The following is a 20,093-nucleotide window of genomic DNA, read 5'->3' on the forward strand; positions in this document are numbered from 1 at the left end:
AAATATGGTTAAAACAGTTCTTGTTTGTGTCTGAAGTCTCTATACTGGCTAGTGGGAACGTGTACTATTGCCAGCCCTGTGAGAGTTCTGGCAATTTTTTGGCATTAAAAAATGGCTTGGCTTTTTCATGTTTTATTCCCCAGCATGGTGGAGTTTTAACCAATGTGTGCACATATTATTTAGCCAAAGAATTGATTCCTCATTGTGTACCTCTGAGCTTTCTGTGCAATCCAGTCCTCTCTGATATTCAGCTTTGCATATTTTAATCTTTCCCCTGCTCTCAAACTCTGACCTCTGTCTCTCAACTCATTGTGACCTCTGGATGGTACTTGGGTTCCCTCTCCTTGTTCTGTAGTCTGGAGATTGCCTCCAGGCTGTTACCTGGAGCAATCAAAAGATTGGGCTCCATTGTCTTCTCTCAGGGATCACAGTCCTGTGCTGTTATCCAATATCTGAAAGCCCTTCTTTCATATATATTTTTTCCAGTGTTGTAGTAGCTTATAGTGGAAGGGCACTGTAGTACTTAAGCCTTTATGTGTAGAACCGTTCTTTAGTATTTGAATGGTGACTGCATTATGCCAAGTAGAAACAGGTATCATTCTTGATATTTCCCAAGTTACATTTAAATTCAGTGCTGTGAAAGAAAAGTTACATAGGGTTTTTTGGGGAGGGGAGAGGATTAGAAGTCTCCTTTTCTGCTGTTTTCCCTTTGGTTCTATGTTGTGATCTTAAGGATGTTATGTTATTCCTAGTCTTAATTAAAGTCTTTTTATCCTTTTACGAAATTTTAAAAAATATACATTTATTTTATTTATTTTATGTTTGGCTGTGTTGGGTCTTCGCTGCTGTGTGCGGGCTTTCTCTAGTTGTAGCAGGCGGGGGCTACTCTTTGTTGTGGTGCGAGGGCTTCTCATTGCGATGGCTTCTCTTGTTGCAGAGCATGGGCTCTAGGCGCATGGGCTTCAGTAGTTCTGGCACGTGGGCTCAGGAGTTGTGGCTCGTGGGCTGTAGAGTGCAGGCTCAGTAGTTGTGGTGCACGGCCTTAGTTGCTCCATGGCATGTGGGATCTTCCCGGACCAGGGCTTGACCCCGTGTCCCCTGCATTGGCAGGCGGATTCTAAACCACTGTGCCACCAGGGAAGTCCCTTGTTATCCTTTTAGATTAGGGCTCCACTTCTTGCTGTCTTAGTTCATTTTTTGACAGTGGTCAAAAAATTTCCGTGGATTTTGTTTAGCTCTTCTAAATTCTTCATTGATTTCCACAGTAAAATGGAGACGTCATCAATAAGATTTAAGGGATCTAAAAGTAGATTAGTAGGATAGAAGTATTTTTCCCCCTGAAATAGTATATGACATTTTTCAGTTTCTGACGTGTTACTATGGATGGAAGTATATCTTTGCATTCTTTTTGCCTAATACCCTATTAATTTCAATTTGTTAAGGTTCTGTTTATAAACTGGTGTGGGGGGGTGGTCCATGTTATATATTATGTTCAAAGAAGATGCGTTTTATGATGGGAGGATATGTAACGAGTTGTTTGCATGAAAATGTCAATGTTTAGGTAAATTTCAAGACCCCACAACCATCTAACACTTTTTATCCATTAACACTAACTGAACCTATTAAATATCTCTGAAAATGTATTATTTGAAAAATAAAGAAGCAAAGACACTTAAAAATATCTGATTTTGTACGTGGAGGATTATGGCTATGCTTAAAGCCTATTTGAAAGAGTAACTTAAGCTTGGTGGGAGAGGCATGTGGAAGCTGCCTCCCTCAACTGTGCGTACTTGGGGTGGGAGAGAGCTGGAGTTGGGAGTGGTCATTTGTTGAAGGCCTAAAAGGTGTTACTTACTCTTTTTTATTTCATAAGACAGAGAAATGCCACTGCTTTTCTCTACATCAGAAATCGCACATTATTGGTTGTTATAGTCAGAGAGACCTTGAGAGATAAGATTTTAATGAAATACTTGTATAAATGAGGGGCGTTAATGTGAAACAGAAAAACAAGACTTTCACTTTCACTCAAGTGTGTTTCCAGGTGCTCACTGCTAGGGATTTCAGAACCTCTGTTGAGGTTTTTGTGGTACTTAGTACTCTAAAGTTTGTTTTGAATTTTTTTCTATGACTTAATTAGTTATGAATATAAAGGATATCTTTAATTGATTATTTTTGAAAAACAAGAATTCTGACAATTGCTAATGTAATTTTAATTGTAGCCTATTGAAAGTTTTTTCCTCTTCATATGTATTATGATTTCATATTCATTCATTGAATTTGCAGGTGATGGAGAGGTAATTGAACAAATTATAAGCCTACAAACCAATGACAATGGTGAACGAAGCCCAGAGTCCAGTGTTCTTGATGGAATGATAAGACAGTTGCAGCAGCAGCAAGACCAGAGAATGGGAGCAGGTCAAGATGCTGTTCCAAGTGGACTTTCAAATGGGGAAGAAACACCCCGAAGAGGTAATAAATATATGAGAGGTATTTTGCCTTAATATGGCTGGATTGAAATTGAAGAATAAATGAAGTCATTGTCCCCTACATGCAGTGTAAAAAGCCTTAAGCAATGTACGCTTACAACTTGAGTAGTAGTCTGGAGGTAGCTTTATTAGGTGTAAGGTTGATGGACTAACAAATGGACATTTGAATTTCAAGTACTATGAAAGGCTATTGAAATCTTTTTGCTCTAAAATAAGAGTATTTACAAAATTACATTAAATAAATAAGAGTAAAGAACAAAGTGTTTTCTAAAGGAAACACTAGATTTCCTTTCCTTTATAATCCTTAAAAAACTGAATTGAGTAGAGCCCTAATGTTTCTTACTGAATCAGAAAGCTTGAAGTGAGTTTTCAGCGCAAAGTACTTGATATTGGAATGTAGTAATAATTATGTTAGTGGAAATAATCTAGAAGAGATGGGTGATTGTTATGCAACTGAAAACTTACTCTAGAAAAGCTAAAACCTTGTGGAAGATAAGAGAAGATTTGAGAGGCTGTAAAATGCTATAAAATTTCCTGTCTCTTTATCGCTCAGTGCTGTGTTCTGAACAGTTTCTTCAGCTCTTTCTGCCCTTTCACTCTTTTTTTTTTTGCGGTATGCGGGCCTCTCACTGTTGTGGCCTCTCCCGTTGCGGAGCACAGGCTCCGGACGTGCAGGCTCAGCGGCCATGGCTCACGGGCCTAGCCGCTCCGTGGCATGTGGGATCTTCCTGGACCGGGGCACGAACCCGTGTCCCCTGCATTGGCAGGCGGACTCTCAACCACTGCACCACCAGGGAAGCCCTGCCCTTTCACTCTTGATCTTCCTTTCATCTAATCTGCCTCGTAACTGGGCTTTAGATTTTTTTTATTATTATTTGTTTTTTATTTTGGCTGCATGGCTTGTGGGATCTTTTTTGTTTGTTTTTAATTTCTTTTTGGCTGCGTTGGGTATTCATTGCTGTGCGCAGGCTTTCTCTAGTTGTGGTGAGTGGGGGCTACTCTTTGTTGTGGTGCGCGGGCTTCTCATTGTGGTGACTTCTCTTGTGGAACATGGGCTCTAGGCGCGTGGGCTTCAGTAGTTGTGGCACGTGGGCTCAGTAGTTGCGGCACGTGGGCTCAGTAGTTGCGGCTCACGGGCTCGAGAGCGCAGGCTCAGTAGCTGTGGCACACGGGCCTAGTTGCTCTGTGGCATGTGGGATCTTCCCGGACCAGGCATCGAACCCATGTCCTCTGCATTAGCAGGTGGATTCTTAACCATTGTGCCACCAGGAAATCCCGGCTTGTGTAGTTCCCCAACCAGGGATCAAACCCAGGCCCTCGGCAATGAAAGTAGGGAGTCGTAATCACTGGTCCGCCAGGGAACTCGCAGTGCTTTAGATTTTTATTTGCAGCGACTGTTAGGTCTACAAGTTTCATTTTTTTCTCTTTAAAATATGACTTTAAAATTAGTGCCTTGTACTTTAAGTTTTACTTCTTTTATATATTTAACTGTTTTGGATTCTAGCAGCACAGAATTGGGTCTATCAAAACTTTGTTCTTCACATACTTTTTTTTTTTTTTTTTTTTGCGGTACGCGGGCCTCTCACTGTTGTGGAGCACAGGCTCCGGACGCGCAGGCTCAGCGGCCATGGCTCATGGGCCCAGCCGCTCCACGGCATGTGGGATCTTCTGGGACCGGGGCACGAACCCGCGTCCCCTGCGTTGGCAGGCGGACTCTCAGCCACTGCGCCACCAGGGAAGCCCATTGACATACTCTTATTGTTCATTTACACATGCTCCTCTTTTATTTGTTTTAAATCATGATAATAATCTACGTCTTTTTATGTGGTCCTGTCCTGTTTCCCTATCCCAAGATAACAATTATTCTGAATCTCATGTTGATTCTTTGCCTTTTAAAAAATAGATTTGACACTCTTAAATGTATGAATAAAAAGCATTTGTTTTTAAACTTTATCCAAAGGTTTATAAAGGTTAACTTTATCAAAAGGTTTATAAAGGTTTATAAAAGGTTTATAAAGCGACTTAATTTTTTTCACATAGTGCTGTATTTTTAAGATTGCTCAGTTGTCGCATTGGATTAATTTTGACTATTGTGTACTCTCTTGTATATCTGATTTTATTAATTCATTCTCTTGATGGACTTTTGGGTAGTTTTGAGATTTTGCTAATCTCAAACAGATTTTGCTAATCTCAAACAGAAATGCCATACAACAGTCTTGTATGGGTCTCATATACACTTGAAAGAATTTCTCTCTCTCAGGTATGTTTTTTTCCTAAATTCTAGAGTAAGATGTGAACTTTATCCCTTAGGCTTCATTCTATATCTTCCAAGAACTGGAACATTCTTTTATATGATCATAATACAATGGTCACAGTCAACAGACTTTACAGTACTACACAATGAACAGACTATACAGTACTGCTCTCTGATGTACAATCTTTACATTTCCCCACTTGTCCCAAAATTGTCCTTCATGGCTTTTTAAAATTTTAGGGTTTAATCAAGCCTTGGTCCATGTGCTTAATTATTGAGTCTCTTTTAATTTAGAACAGTTCCCTCATGGCACTGGTACTTTTGAAGAGTTCAGGCCTGTTGTTTCACAGAATTTCCCTCAATTTGAATTTGTCTGATTATCTCAAAATTGGATTCAGGTTAAACATTTTAGGTAAGAATACTGCATAGTTGCTGTGTTCTTCTCAGCGCATCAGAGCAAGAGGCACAAGATATGTATGCATTTTTCTGCACCTTGCTTTTTTCCCTTAACAGCATATTCTAGAAATCACTCTCTGTGCGTTCACAGAGCTCGTCTTCATTCCTTTTTATAGCTTCATAGTACTCCACTGTGTGGAATAACCAGTCTTTGTAATTAATCTGTTTATGGCCACTTAAGTTATTTTTCATGCTTGCTATTACAAGTAATGTTGTGATGCATAACATATATTTTCTTCAAACTGTTGGAGAATAATACTATGACTTGGGCAGTCAAATTTAGAATTTAGGGCTTCCCTGGTGGCGCAGTGGTTAAGAATCTGCCTGCCAACATAGGGGACATGGGTTTGAGCCCTGGTCCGGGAGGATCACACATGCCACAAAGCAACTAAGCCTGTGCGCCACAACTACTGAGCCTGCGCTCTATAGCCCACCAGCCACAACTACGGCACCCACGTGCCACAACTACTGAAGCCCATGTGCCTAGAGCCCGAGCTCCGCAACAAGAGAAGCCATGGCAATGGGAAGTCTGCCCACCGCAATGAAGAGTAGCCCCCACTTGCTGCAACTAGAGAAAGCCCACGCACTGCGACGAAGACCCAGTGCAGACACACACACACACAAAATTTAGAATTTATTTTTAGTTCTCAATTCAAAAAGTGTTTCTTAAACATCAGTATATTTTAATACAAATTTTGGATTAATAGCAGGGGCATTTAATGTCATTTTTAATAGATGGAGTATAATATGTTGTGCAGGGCAAATTGGTTCACATTTGATTGGTGAACAGAATGTTGTACATAGAAGAATGCAGAGGTTTGTTCATTCATATTTGAGTTTTACCCTAAGCAAGGAGAGCTGGTGTATTTGGAGTAAAATTTAATAGCCTCCCGTAGGAAAGGATATAGCCCCCAGTTTTTTTTGTTGCATTAGTAGCAGGATCCCCTTCACCCTGTGGTTCAAGAAAACAAGTACTTTGACTGGGATTCCCTCCACATCCCCCCAGGGTGGTCTCCATCCTTTGTGACTTCCAGCTCTTGGGAGGTTGCCCTGCCTCCTGTGTCTACCTGATCAGCTCTGCATAGGCTTAGGGCTTGATGTGGTCTGCATTGCCCTGTTACCCACTCTTTTAGCTCCAATTCAGGTGCTGCCAGCATTTCCCCACTTTGCATTTTTGTGAATTTTTAATAATGGGCTCTGGCAGCTTGCCTGCTTGAGTGGCTTAGATTATCTCTTTAGGTCACAAATAATGTTTTTTGTTAGAGCTCTTATTATAAAGCCACCACAGTTTGAGGCATCTATTTGCAGTGCTAATTTTTCCAGAAAGATGTGTTTTTAGTTTGCAGTTTTGAGGAAGGCGAGGTTTTTAGGACTGCAAATATAACATTATTATAGAAAATGCTTGTACATTAAATTTCTGAAAGTCTAATAAAAATGGAAATTGAGCTTAATAGTTATGTTAATGTTTGTTCTGTAGTCTGCATTTTTTAAAGAGATCTTTTAAAATTTATTTTGGCTGCGTTGGGTCTTCGTTGCTGTGCGTGGGCTTTCTCTAGTTGCGGTGAGCAGGGGCTACTCTTCATTGCGGTGCATGGGCCTCTCATTGCGATGGCTTCTCTTGTTGTAGAGCACAGGCTCTAGGTGCGCGGGCTTCAGTAGTTGTGGCTCATGGGCTCTAGAGCGCAGGCTCAGTCGTTGTGGCGCATGGGCTCAGTTGCTCCGCGGCATGTGGGATCTTCCCACGCCAGGGCTTGAACCTGTGTCCCCTGCACTGGCAGGTGGATTCTTAACTGCTGCGCTACCAGGGAAGTCCCCATGTAGCCTACATTTTGATCTCAGTCACATTAAGATTCTTTTTTCCAAAGTTTTTTCAGTAGATCTTTTTTTTTTTTGGTTTGTGTCATAGTAGGAGGAATGTATATGCATATTAGATTGAAGTTTGTTTTGTAATCATTCTTGACAATTTTTCCCTAGGTTTTAGAAGACTAAGCTTAGACATCCAGTCCCCTCCAAATATTGGTCTGCGTCGTAGTGGACAAGTGGAAGGTGTTCGTCAGATGCACCAGAATGCTCCACGTAGTCAGATGGCTACAGAGCGTGACCTGCAGGCCTGGAAACGAAGAGTGGTTGTACCAGAGGTACCACTAGGCATATTTAGGTTTGTTTTAGGATATCTATTAATATTGTTTATATCTGTGAAAATATATCTATATGGTTATTTACACATTTTAATCATTAGTGGTATAAATAATCATATACATATATTTTAGTAATGGGTTGGGATGTATTTTAATTGTGGTAGGAAAATGTCAAAATTGTTCTCTAACTCCATAACCAATCTTGTTTCATCTATACAAACACCCCCTGTTCTCCCTTCAGTATTATTTTGAAAGATATTCCAGACATAATATCATTTTGTCTAAAAGTATGTCCGTATGTAATTTCTAAGGATAAGGAATTGTCTTAAAATATAACTATAATGCCATTGTCATATCTTAAAAAACAAACAATTCCTCAGTAGAACCAAATAGCCAGTGTTTAAATTTCCAGTTGTTCCAAATGTCATATTTTTAGTTTTTTGCAAGAGTATTTTGTAAGTGGTAAAATTCCATCAGAAGGCACATAATATCCTTTTCTTTATTTCTTTTCTTTTTTTTTTTTTTGTGATGCTAGCAGGAACTGATACTCACTGCCCAGGTTCATTAATTCATTAGGGATTATAAAATAGTGATATTTCAGCTCTGAAGTCTTTATTATCTTGGCTACTTCCAAATAAAAATTCACCCACATCTACTATTTGATTATCCAGTAGTAAAGTTTGTATATAATAAACAAGTTTCTGTATAAAAAACAGGATAGCTGCCTGCTCATTTTGCTTTATTTACCTTCAAAATAAAGATTTATTCCTTTATATTCTCCCGCAGTGGCCAATTTGTGTGTTTGTGTTGTTCAGTGTATTAATTACACTGCTGTGATTTAGCTTATTTCTAATGTCCTTGTTAATGTTTAAATTTTTTTATCTCTGGCCAGGAGGAGCTTCTTCAGGTTGGCTCCTGAGTCCTTTTGAAATAATGTAGTAGCCTTGTGTAGGCTACTTTGCTGTCAGGCATGGCAGGGTGTTACAGGTTCTTCTTGTAAATTTCTTGACCTAGACTTAGGATTAGTCTTTTCTCTTAAGCAGCCCTATTTTCTTTTACTGAGAAATGATATTTCATAAGTATAGTGTGGATCGTAGGGTTTTCCTTGTACTGAATTGTGATGTACTGATTTTCAAGTTATCAGAATGGAGGCAGCAAATACTGTTTTTCATTGATATCTAAAATGTTTCAGTATTCTGTCACGTTTGTGTCTCATAATAACTAATACCTTGAAGATAATTTTGTAAAAGTTTTCATGTGTTTAGCCAGAAGAGTCAGTTGATTGGTGGAGTAATATTGGATAATACTTATATTTCATACAGTGAATTTAAGGATGTTTATAAGTATACGATAAACTAATGAAAAGCAAAATCTGGAATTGGGATGAGAAATACAGAAAATCACTGTCGTGTATGCAGCATTCTATAATTAAGCCTTAAAATTATGTCTGAGTTGCATGGTCATCAGAACTGAAAGTGTCATTTTAGGATACTTTTTGTTGTCAAAATCAAGGGAAGCAAATAGGTATCAGGAGTGAAAGTCCTGAAGAATAGTTCCTTAAACGAGCATTTATTTTGTTAACATAAAGGAAGACTGGAAGTAGTTTAAGGCTAGAATCATGGTTCCCCAGCATTTTCCCCGACGGCAAAAAGGACATTTCTAATTGAAGGGATTTCATTTAAGCAGACTTAATGGTCCCACATGACATGTCTCCTCATAACTCATTGATCAGAATGTCCATATGGCCACACTTAGCTACAGAGGAGGCAAGGTAATACAGTCTCTATTTAGAGCAGCAAAGAGCCTAGATGAAAATTTGAGATTTTGCTTCTAAGGAAGAAAGAAGAATGGATTTTGTGAGTCAGCTAGCCGCTGCAGTATAATTTTCCCAGAGAAGAGCATAGCTCTTTCTAGAACTCTATTCTAAAATACATTTGAGTTTTTATGAAGGAGATGCTGAGTGATACAGTAGAATCCTTTAGCGAATGGATTTGCAATCTTGGAAAATCATAGGTACATTCTGAGTAGCTAACACGAGAGATTCTGTTTGAGTTGGTCCTCATAGGGCCAATCAAAATACAAATGAATGAATATTTCTGTGTTAAATATGAAAAATAGGACCTACTAGCTGCCTCTGAGATTTTGGTTATATTAAATTTCTAGAAAAGTGTAGTTTGCCTTAAGTTTTGTTATAACTTTAGGAATTTTCTGTATTAATTAAAAAAATACTTAAGTTATGATTCCCAGAATCATAATGATTAGTTTTTTTCTCTATATATCCTTTATTTATCAGCAATTAATATAACTGGGTACTTAAATTTGTAGGAAGTTGGAAGACTTCAGAATAGAGAAAGGTGAAGAAGAAAGAAATCTTTATATAATTGGAAGAAAGAGGAAGACTCTCCATCTTTCACAAAAGGTAACCTAAATTCCATTTCCTTAGGAATAAACAAATTAGAAATTAAACTGAAATTTATAGTTTTCTTTTTGATCACTGAGAATATTAGTAATATTAGTCTTCTGTTTGGGATTTAAAATAGTAGACATAAAGTTGTACAGGTGTTAGGAAAAGTGGCTTGAAACTTGCGGGAAGTAGCCTAATGCCTAACAGTGATGAAGGATTCTAGAAAATTATTGTTGGGATTTCCCTGGCGGTCCAGTGGTTAAGACCTTGAGCTCCCAATGCAGGTGGCACGGGTTTGATCCCTGGCTGGGGAACTAAGATCCCACATGCCTCACGGCACGGCCTGAAAACAAAATGTTATTGTCTAATAACCCCTAGAACATTGCCAGCACATCAAAAGCATTTTGTATCCATTCCCAATCACTACTCTCTCCTTTCTCCTGCAGATAACCAACTGTTTGACTTCTAAAGATGCTGGTTAGCTTTGTCTGTTTCTGATGTTTTCCAAATCATGCATTTATAAAAAATCTTAGATGTCACAATGGTTTGTGACAAAGCCCAGCCCTACCTGAGAAAATCTTATTCCTTAGTGTTTAATTTCTTGACCATCATATGTGAAGCATTAACAAGTTAATGGAATTTATACAAAATGTATGCACGATCAGTGCTACAAAACTATGGTGAAAATGGTTGTGTTTGCAAGATATTCTCTCAATTGGTCATTCAGTTTTGTAGCCATATTGTGAGAAATGGCCTGTGCATGCCTGTCTGCCACATTAACTGCCTTGATGCGTGGTGTTTTTGCTTATGACTTGGGCTTTGAGAATTAAATAGAAATAGTTTCTATCTTATTATTTAATTTAAAAATAATTCAAATCTATTACGCCAAGTACTGAAAAGAAAAAAATGTTGACTATCTTCAGCTATAGTTAGAATATTTTCTCATGATAAAAGCCTTCAAAGTTAAATTTACTAAAATTTTTAAGAAATTTTTTCATTTGTTTTATTTTTGCTGGAAAAGTTTTGAAAGATTTTTAAACATTTGATTACTGTGCTGTTATGTATTCAGAAATTTCTAATTTGGATATGTAATTTGATAAATTACAATCTGTAATTAAATTACATCAAAAGTTATTCAAGAAAGTTATAAAGTTAAATGCAGAGAGCTTTAAAAATTTCAATTTAGCTTTTGTCTTAAAAATGTTATCTATTTTAAACCCTGTATTGGATAAGAAGGCTAAGCCTTATACTTAATCTGTTGATGTACAAAGTACAGATATACTACATAAGTGTTTACATACTGTATGTATGTCTGTGGTATTACAATTCGAGGGAGCAAATTAGGAGAAAGTCAAGTTTCCTATAGGGTAGTGGTAATGTTAAAAAAAGGGTAAGAAGGGCTTCCCTGGTGGCACAGTGGTTGGGAGTCCGCCTGCCGATGCAGGGGACACAGTTTTGTGCCCCGGTCCGGGAAGATCCCACATTGCCGCGGAGCAACTAGGCCCGTGAGCCATGGCCGCTGAGCCTGCGCGTCTGGAGCCTGTGCTTTGCAATGGGAGAGGCCACGACAGTGAGAGGCCCGCGTACCGCAAAAAAAAAAAAAAAAAAAAGGATAAGAAACATTGATCTAAATGTCATACAGTATGTATATGTAATCTTTTGTATCTGGCTTGCATTTGCCCTTGTGAGATCTATCTTTGTTGTGAGTAGTTGAAGTTCATTTGTTTTCACTGTTGGATAGTATTCCTTAATGAGAATGTTGCTGTTTAATCTATTCTTAAAGGACGTTTGGCTTGTTTTCATATTAGGAATATGAATTAGGAATAGTATGTTAGGAACAATATTGCTTTCAACATTTTGTACATATTTCTTGGTATCTGTCTGTATTTCTTTTTTTTATTACCTTTTTTTTTTGGCGGTACGTGGGCCTCTCACTGTTGTGGCCTCTCCCCTTGCGGAGCACAGGCTCCAGACGCACAGGCTCAGCGGCCATGGCTCACGGGCCCAGCCGCTACGCGGCATGTGGGATCTTCCCGGACCGGGGCACGAACCCGTGTCCCCTGCATTGGCAGGCGGACTCTCAACCACTGCGCCACCAGGGAAGCCCCATCTGTATTTCTTTTGAGTATATGCACTGGAGTGAAATCATTGGAGCATAGGGTATGTGTATATTCAACTTTAGTAGTTAATGCCACATGTGGTTTCAAAACGATTGCACTCTTGCTTATAGTGAGATAAGTATTAAAGTCTCATTATGTTTGTAGATTTCTTTGTTTCTACTTACTTTGCTTTGTGTAGTTTGAAGCTATGTTATTTGTTGTGTACAAATTTAGAATTTCCCTTTTTCCTACTGAATTGAACCTTTTACCGTTATGAACTTATCTCTAGTAATGCTTTATTCTTCAAATTCTTGTATATGAATGTAGCTATGCTAGCTTTCTTTTGGCTAGCATTTGCATAGTATGTGTTTTTATCCTTTACTTCCTGTCTTTCCCTTTTGTCTTTTTTTAAAAAAAATAAATTTATTTATTTTTGGATGCTTTGGTTCTTCGTTGCTGTGCGCTGCTTTCTCTAGTTGCAGTGCATGGGCCTCTCATTGCAATGGCTTCTCTTGTTGCAGAGCACAGGCTCTAGGTGTGCGGGCTTCAGTAGTTGTGGCACATGGGCTCAGTAGTTGTGGCTCGCGGGCTCTAGAGCACAGTCTCAGTAGTTATGGCACGTGGGCTTAGTTGCTCCGTGGCATGTGGGATCTTCCTGGACCAGGGCTCGAAGCCATGTCCCCTGAATTGGCAGGCAGATTCTTAACCACGGCGCCACCAGGGAAGCCCTATTTTCTGTCTTTTTTGTTTTTAGGCTGTTTCTTGCTGTTCTGAATTTTTTTCTGACCGAATATATTCCATTCAATTAGTTCTCTTCAGCTGTGTGTATCCTGCTAATAACCTTGTGTTCTTAGTTTTAGTTATTGTATTTTTCTGTTCAGAATTTTCCAGAGTTTTCAGTTTTCTGCTGAAGTTCTCTTTATTTTAATTCCTTGAAAATCAGCCCTGGTTATTAAAAAAAACCATTTCTGGTTATTTCATTATCTTGTTCCCCTGTTAATCTGTTTGCATTCTGTGTTGATTTTTTTCTCATTTTATTACAATCACATTTTCTTTGTTGCCTGTATTTTTGATTGAATGTTAGATGTTAGAGATGGTTTGAAGCCTAGGATGGCATTTCTTCTCCAGAGAAGGTTTTAATTTGCTTCTGGTAGGCTACTAGGGCCACTCTCAAGCCTGTATCACCTTCACCCAGACAAGAATGGGCTTTTAGTTCCCTGGAATTACTGTTTATCTGTGGTTTACCTATAGGTCTAGATTATAGCTCTTTGGGCTAACAGCTGAAGCTTGAGGTGTTTGCCTATACATAGGAGACTCCGAATTGTAATTTTTGTTAGCATAACTCAAGAGTTTAGTCTGTCAGTTTTTTGCTTACCTGCTAAACCTTTCAGCTTCCTCTTCCAGAGTGAAATTCTAGGGTTCTTTTTTATTGCTTGTATCCTTTTTCGTGTATTGGTCCTGTAAATCTTCATAGCCTTGTTAGGTATATAGGGCCCTCAAACCGTTTTTTAAAAAAATATATATTTTGACACATTTTCTTGTTCTTCTTAGTGGTAGTTTTGGTCCATCTGAATTTACATATTATTAGTCATGAAATTCATTAATAGGAGTTTTTGCCTTAACAAAAAAAGTACTGACAAATTAAGGAAAGAAGAGTTGTATTAAAATCAGCCAGGATATATTGTTCAGGATATGTTGAAATGATAAAACATCTCAATGATTATCAAACAGGTGGCACTAACGTGAAAATTGATTTTGTATATCAGCTCTGGGAATATGTACTTTCACTGAGTGATCTCGCATACGTGACTTTGGTGTTGGAGGAATAGCATGTGCCCTCCCCCGCCCCCCCTCCCCCACCGTTTCAATCTAGCTATTTTATTTGGCTGATTTTAAAAGATTATTTAATTATTTTGTTTTAATTTAAAAAAAAGATATTTAAAAAATTCAAGCACAACTGAAAGTACTGACAACAAATCATCCAAAAAGTTAAAACCTGGAAATAACTAGGATTGATATTTGAGGATCATTTCAGATATTTCTCTATACCTGTGTATTCACACAGTGATATATTCCTTAAGGTTGGTTACTGCATCATAATATATGAATATATATTTTCACTTCTAAGGTATATATTTTAAAGTGATTTCTTTTTTGGATTATAGTTATTATTATCTAATTTATGGTAAGCCAATTAACTTATGGTTTAGTTTGGAAAATGATGATCTAATGTGCCTAAATTTAGCCATGTTTTCTAAATATCTTAAAAGTAACAAAAACCAATCTTGGTTAACAGTATGTGGCAAAAATACCCATTCAAGAATATTTTATTTTTTGAACTATTATTATTTTTTTTGCCTTAAATCCTTTTGGAATTGGATAGAATGCGAAATACTTTATTGAAGATTGTACTTATTTAAGTGTTGATTTTCATCTGCATGTTTGTGTTTCAGTCTGATTCCGTGGCTTTGATGTCACAGTCTAGGCAGAGGACATGTAGGCGTAAATATCCAAATTATGGTAGAAGAAATCTTGGACGGCTTGAGTTGTCTTCTGGAAATGAATCTTCAAGCTCCGTAAGACATGTGAGTTTCATAACTTTAAAATATACAAAATAATCTTGAATAATTTGTCTTAACTCTTTACTTTGAATCTACCTTGAAATTTTGTGGAAGTATAGTATTCTCTAGAGATTAAGATGAAATTTCACATTTAAATTTCTCTAACAATTTTGAACAGCTTTGTTATACCATATAAGTGTACAATCTGGTGGTTTTAGTATATTAACAAAATTGTACCATCACCACCACTATTTAATTTCAAAATATTTTAATCACCTAAAAAGAAACCCTGTACCCATTTGCAAGTACTTCCCATTCCCACTCCACCCAAGCCCCTGGCAACCACTAATCTTTCTATCCCCATGGACTTTTGTATTCTGGACATTTCATTTAATGGAAACATACAGTATGATCTTGTGACTGGCTTTTTTCACTTACTGTGTAATGTTCAAGGCTGATTCCATGTATAGCATGGATGAATACTTCATTCTTTTTCATTGCCCAATATTCCATTATATGAATAGACCACAATTTGTTTACCCACTCATCAGCTGGTGGATATTTGTATTATTTCTACTTTTTGACTGTTACGGATGTTGCTCCTTATCAGCATTAATGTACAGGGTTTTGTTTGGCCATAAGTTTTCAATTCATTTGGGTTTATATCTCTGAGTCAGTTTGCTGGGTCATATGGTAACTCTGTATTTTAACCTTTTGAGGAATTGCCAGACTGTTTTCCAAAGTGGCTGTATTATTTTATGTTCCCAGTCAGTAATGTATGAAGTTTCCAGTTTCTCCACCTCCTTGTCCACACTTACTATGTTCTGTCCTTTTGATTTCAGTTGTCCTGGTGGATGTGAAATGGTATCTCACTGTGGTTTTGATTACATTCCCCTAATGACTAATGATGTTGAACATGTTTTCGTGTGCTGTTTTCCACTTGTATGTCTTTGGAGAAATATCTATGCAAATCTCTGGCCCATTTTTCAATTTGGTTGTCTTTTTTATTGCTATAAGGGTTCTTTATACATTCTGGATACAAATCCTTTATATCAGATGTATGACTTTGAAATATGTTCTCCCATTTATTGGATTGTCTTTTCACTTCTTTGCTTGTTTCCGCTGAAGCACAAAAGTTTTACATTTTGATGAAGTCTAGTTTGTTTTTTCCTTAGTTGCTTGTGCTTTTGCCGTCATATCTAAGAAGTCTTTGTCTTAACCCTTTTCTTGACTTACAGTAATCATATGTAAGTTACTGTTCTTCTTTTTGATTTTTTTGGGGGAAACCAGTATTTCTGTAAAGAGTTTTTAAAGGTTAATATTAGAATGTTAGTATTCTCTAATCAGGAATGTTTTGAGGATTGAAATGTTACATAAGGATGAACAATTTGAATTCCTCTATAAAGCATTAGGGTAGTCGTCAAACATAGGGTTTGAATTTAAATCCAAATTCTTCTGCTTCGACAAGTTGGTTAAACTTTTGTGCCTCTGCCTATATCTGTAAAAGTAATTAATAGTATGTCCCTCAGAGGTGTTGTGAGAATTCGTTTAGTTAACCGTGTAAAGTGTTTAAAACACTGCCTAATATCCAATAATGTTAGCTGCTAACCGTTCACTTAAATGATTTTGTGTAACACCTTTCTTATTTATTTTCTTCTTCTTTACATGTATTGAGCATGTTTTAACCTTTAATGATTCCGGATAATTATGATAAATGTTCCCATCCATCCTCACTAGTTTCTGGCATATCTTTCCTGTGTTTTTTTTTCTTCTTTCCCCTATATACTCAATTAGATACATGTATATTTTTTCTCCTTTTGTACACAAAATGTCACATACCACAGATACTCTATTGCACTTGGGTTTTTTCACTTAAAATATTCTTAAAATCACTTCATATCGGTTCATAAGTGCCTTCCTTATTTATTTATTTTTAAAGAGTTGCATCATATTTAAGTTATCTGATTGTAACAGTTTATTTAACCACTCTCCTGGTTATGGGCATTTAGGATGTTTACAGCGTTTTCATTTTAAATAATGCTACAATGAATAATCTTGTAGATGTATGTATTTGTCTAATGATGGAGATGTTATGGGGGGGGTACATTCCTTGAAATGGGATTGCTGGGCCCAAAGATAAACACGTTTGCATCTTATGAGATGCTGATAAAAATTCCTCATAAAGGAGAATTCCAACTTGCTTTCCTCCCTGTGGTGTAGGAGAGTGTCTGTTTTCTTACTGTTTACTAACAGTGTGTTACAATTTCTAATTTTTGCCAATCAATTGGCGAGAGATGGTATCTTAGTTTTATTTTTTATATGTTTTGGCTATTCTTTTATGTGATAGAATATTATATGTAACATGAAATTTACCATTAGCTGTTTTTAAGTATACAGTCCAGTGGCATTAACTGCATTTACAGATGTATGCAACCATCACTACTCTTCATTTCTAGCACTTTTTCATCATCCCAGACAGCAGCTCTGTACTCATTAAACAAGAACTCTCCCTATTTCCTTCTCTTCCCAGCCCCTGGTAACCTCTCTTATACTTTGTCTCTATGAATTTGCCTGTTTTAGGTACCTCATGTAAGTGGAATCACAATATTTGTCCTTTTGTCTTTGGTTTATTTACAGTGTAGTTTACATTTCTCTTATGTGTGAAGTTGTACATATTTTTATATATTTAGAGTCTTTTTCATCTTTGTGCATTGTGTGTCATGTCTTTTGGCCATTTTTCTATCGTGTTTTTGGCCTTTTCCCCCTTCAAGTTTTAATTTTTTCCACCCTGCTACATTACTGTATTTTTGAGTTAATTTTATCATTGGATTCTGTGAAGTTTTCCAGGTACACTCTCATTTATACAGTATTCAATTTTGCTACTTCTCTCCTAATTTTTATACTTTTAATTGATTTTTCTTGTCTAATTGCAGTGTTTAATACTTCCAGTACATTGTTGAATACTAGTGAGATAGTGGACCATATTCCTGTTGTCAGTGTGTCTGCTATTTTCACAATAAGTAAGATGCTTTGTTTTAGGTTTCTACAGTATACATATATATTACGCTAGGGAAATAGCAACTAATTCTTATTAAGTGTTTCTGAAAAATCAGGAATGATTATAGATTGAGTTTTAATTTTTAGATCAGTAGTATTAATCTTACAATTTTATGTCTTAATTTGGTTTATTTGCAATTAATGGGGAACTTTTAAATTAACACAAGTATAATGTAGAATGTTAAATCCACTTGACCTTTTAAGATAAGTCATAATTTTGTGTTATGGTAGTTTACCTCCTACAGTGGTATGAATTCATTCTCCTGAGTGTTGCCGATGGGTAGAGATGGTTGTGTATATGTGTATGTTGGTTCCATTACGCTTTGGTTTGGAAAGCACTGATAGTAGAAAAAGTATGGGTTTTAGAATTGGCCTGGTTTCTGATTCCATTTCTTATACTTACTCTTCTGTGACCCCAAGCGTATTTCTTTACATTTCTTAGCCTTGGGTTTCTCTATATATGAAAAGGTAGTAGTGGGCAGGTAGTGACTTGAGATAATACAAAACTCATTGGCAAGACAGATCCAAGATTTGTGGGGTTTGAATCTTGTATAATTTTAGGGACGTTCTTTAGAAAAAGAATTCAAAGTTACAGATAGACACAGGGCCTTGGTAGGCAAGTTAAATTGAAAACCTCTGAAACTTAAGTTTCATTAGCTTTTTCTTAACCCTGCCTCTGTTTACAGAAGTATTTTGAGAGTTAATGCAGATAAAACATTTAAAACTTTTTCCCAGAATGCATGGTTTCCAGGTAGTAGATTTTAAGAGTTTATTTTATTACTGTGATTTTTTAGAAGTCTATTTTGAGCATAAAAAGCAGACTCGTGTTGAGTAGATCTAGTGTGGTTGGCCTAGGAATCTGTACTCCTTGAATAGCATTGGGCTCACATTTTGAGGAACATTTTTTAAGAGTATGTTTACTTTGCATTTTGCCTACTCAAATGAATTAAACAAAATAGCTATTTCCTTGCAGTTCCATCTTTTTAGTTTTGTTTCTCCATGGCATTTTCATTATCCATTTATGATTCACTTAATGTAAGTAGCTGTTATAGGAAAAGGTTGTATCTCAATTTAAAAGTACCTGCTTAGTATCCAAGACCAGAATTTAAAGTAGACGGCAGCTATTAGGGTTGTGGGAATTAGCTGCTTGTTCCCCTCTCTTCCTTTAAAGACTTCTGTGTTTCAGGTTTAAAAAAAATTACACAGTAAGTACAGCGAGTTCCCATATACTGTTTCCCTAAGTGTTTCCTATTAATAACATCTTGATTTAGTGTGGTACATTTGCTACAACTGATGAACCAGTTTTACACATTATCATTAACTAAATTCTGTAGTTTACATTAGGGATCACTCTGTGTTGTATGGGTTTAGACAAATGCATAATGTTATGTATCTACCATAATAGTATCATACAGAATAGTTCCACTGTCCTAAACACCCCCTCTGCTGTACTTAATCATCACTCCCTCCCTCTTCCTGAGCTACGGGCAACCACTGATCTTTTTACTGTTTCCATAGTTTTGACTTTTCTAGAATGTCATATAGTTGGATCAAACAGTAGGTGGCCTTTTCACATTGACTACTTTCTAGTAATATGAGTTTAATTTTCCTCTATGATAAGTCTATATTTAGCTCTGTAAGAAACTGCCCAACTATTATCCATAGTGGTTGTGTTACATTTTGTATTCTGATGAAAAGTGAATGAGAGTTCCTGTGCTTCACATCTTTTTAAGATGATACTTCTTCCCAACTTCATCTATAGATTCAACACAGTTCCAGTCAAAATCCCAGCAAGTTTATTTTGTGGATATTGGCAAAGAGATTCTGAAGTTTGTTTGGAGAAAAAAATGACCCAGAATAGCTAACAATACTGAAGAACAACAAAGGTGCAGGACTGATAGATACATTAAGACTTAGTATAAATCTCCAGTTTTCAGGACAGTGTCGTACTGGTGAAAAAATAGACAAATAGATCAATGGAATAGAATAAGGAACCCAGAAGTAGGCCAGTACAAATATACTCAACTAGTGTTTGATGGAGGAACAAAGACAACTCAATGGACAAAGCATTGTCTTTTCAACAAGTGGTGTGGAACAACTGGATATCCACATGCAAAAAAAAAAAAATCTAGACACAGTCTTTTCACAAAAATTAACTCAAAATATATCATAAACTTAATGTAGATGTAAAACACAAAATTATAAAATTTCTAAAAGATAACATATAATAAAAATCTAGGTGACCTTGGGTGTGATGATCACTTTTTAGATACAATTCCAATAGCATGATCCATGAAAGAAAAACTTGACAAATAGAAAAGCCTGAAAGATACTGTTAAGAGAATGAAAAGACAAGCCATGGACTGGGAGAAAATACATGTAAAACTTATGTCTGATAAAGGACTTGTATTCTTTTTTTTTTTTAATTAAAAAAATTTTTTTAACATCTTTATTGGAGTATAATTGCTTTACAATGGTGTGTTAGTTTCTGCTTTACAACAAAGTGAATCAGTTATACATACACATATATCCCCATATCTCCTCTCTCTTGCGTCTTCCCCCCACCCTCCCTATCCCACCTCTCTAGGTGGTAGGACTTGTATTCTTTTTTTTTTTTTAATTTTTTTGAGAAAAGGAC

General features: G+C 36.7%; 1 protein-coding gene across 1 annotated transcript in view; it reads left to right on the forward strand.

Moving 5' to 3' along the window:
• Positions 1 to 20,093, forward strand: part of BRWD1 (bromodomain and WD repeat domain containing 1) — a 118,285-nt gene that overhangs the window by 55,086 nt on the left and 43,106 nt on the right. Inside the window, exons 18-21 of the mRNA XM_029215531.1 lie at positions 2,284 to 2,469; positions 7,171 to 7,354; positions 9,660 to 9,753; positions 14,291 to 14,422. Of these exons, the coding sequence (XP_029071364.1) occupies positions 2,284 to 2,469; positions 7,171 to 7,354; positions 9,660 to 9,753; positions 14,291 to 14,422 (596 nt within the window). The remainder of the gene's footprint in view (positions 1 to 2,283; positions 2,470 to 7,170; positions 7,355 to 9,659; positions 9,754 to 14,290; positions 14,423 to 20,093) is intronic.

The sequence above is a fragment of the Monodon monoceros genome, unplaced genomic scaffold (genome assembly GCF_005190385.1).
Source record: "Monodon monoceros isolate NGI ecotype Baffin Bay Population unplaced genomic scaffold, NGI_Narwhal_1 Super_Scaffold_11, whole genome shotgun sequence".
Lineage (NCBI taxonomy): Eukaryota > Metazoa > Chordata > Mammalia > Artiodactyla > Monodontidae > Monodon > Monodon monoceros.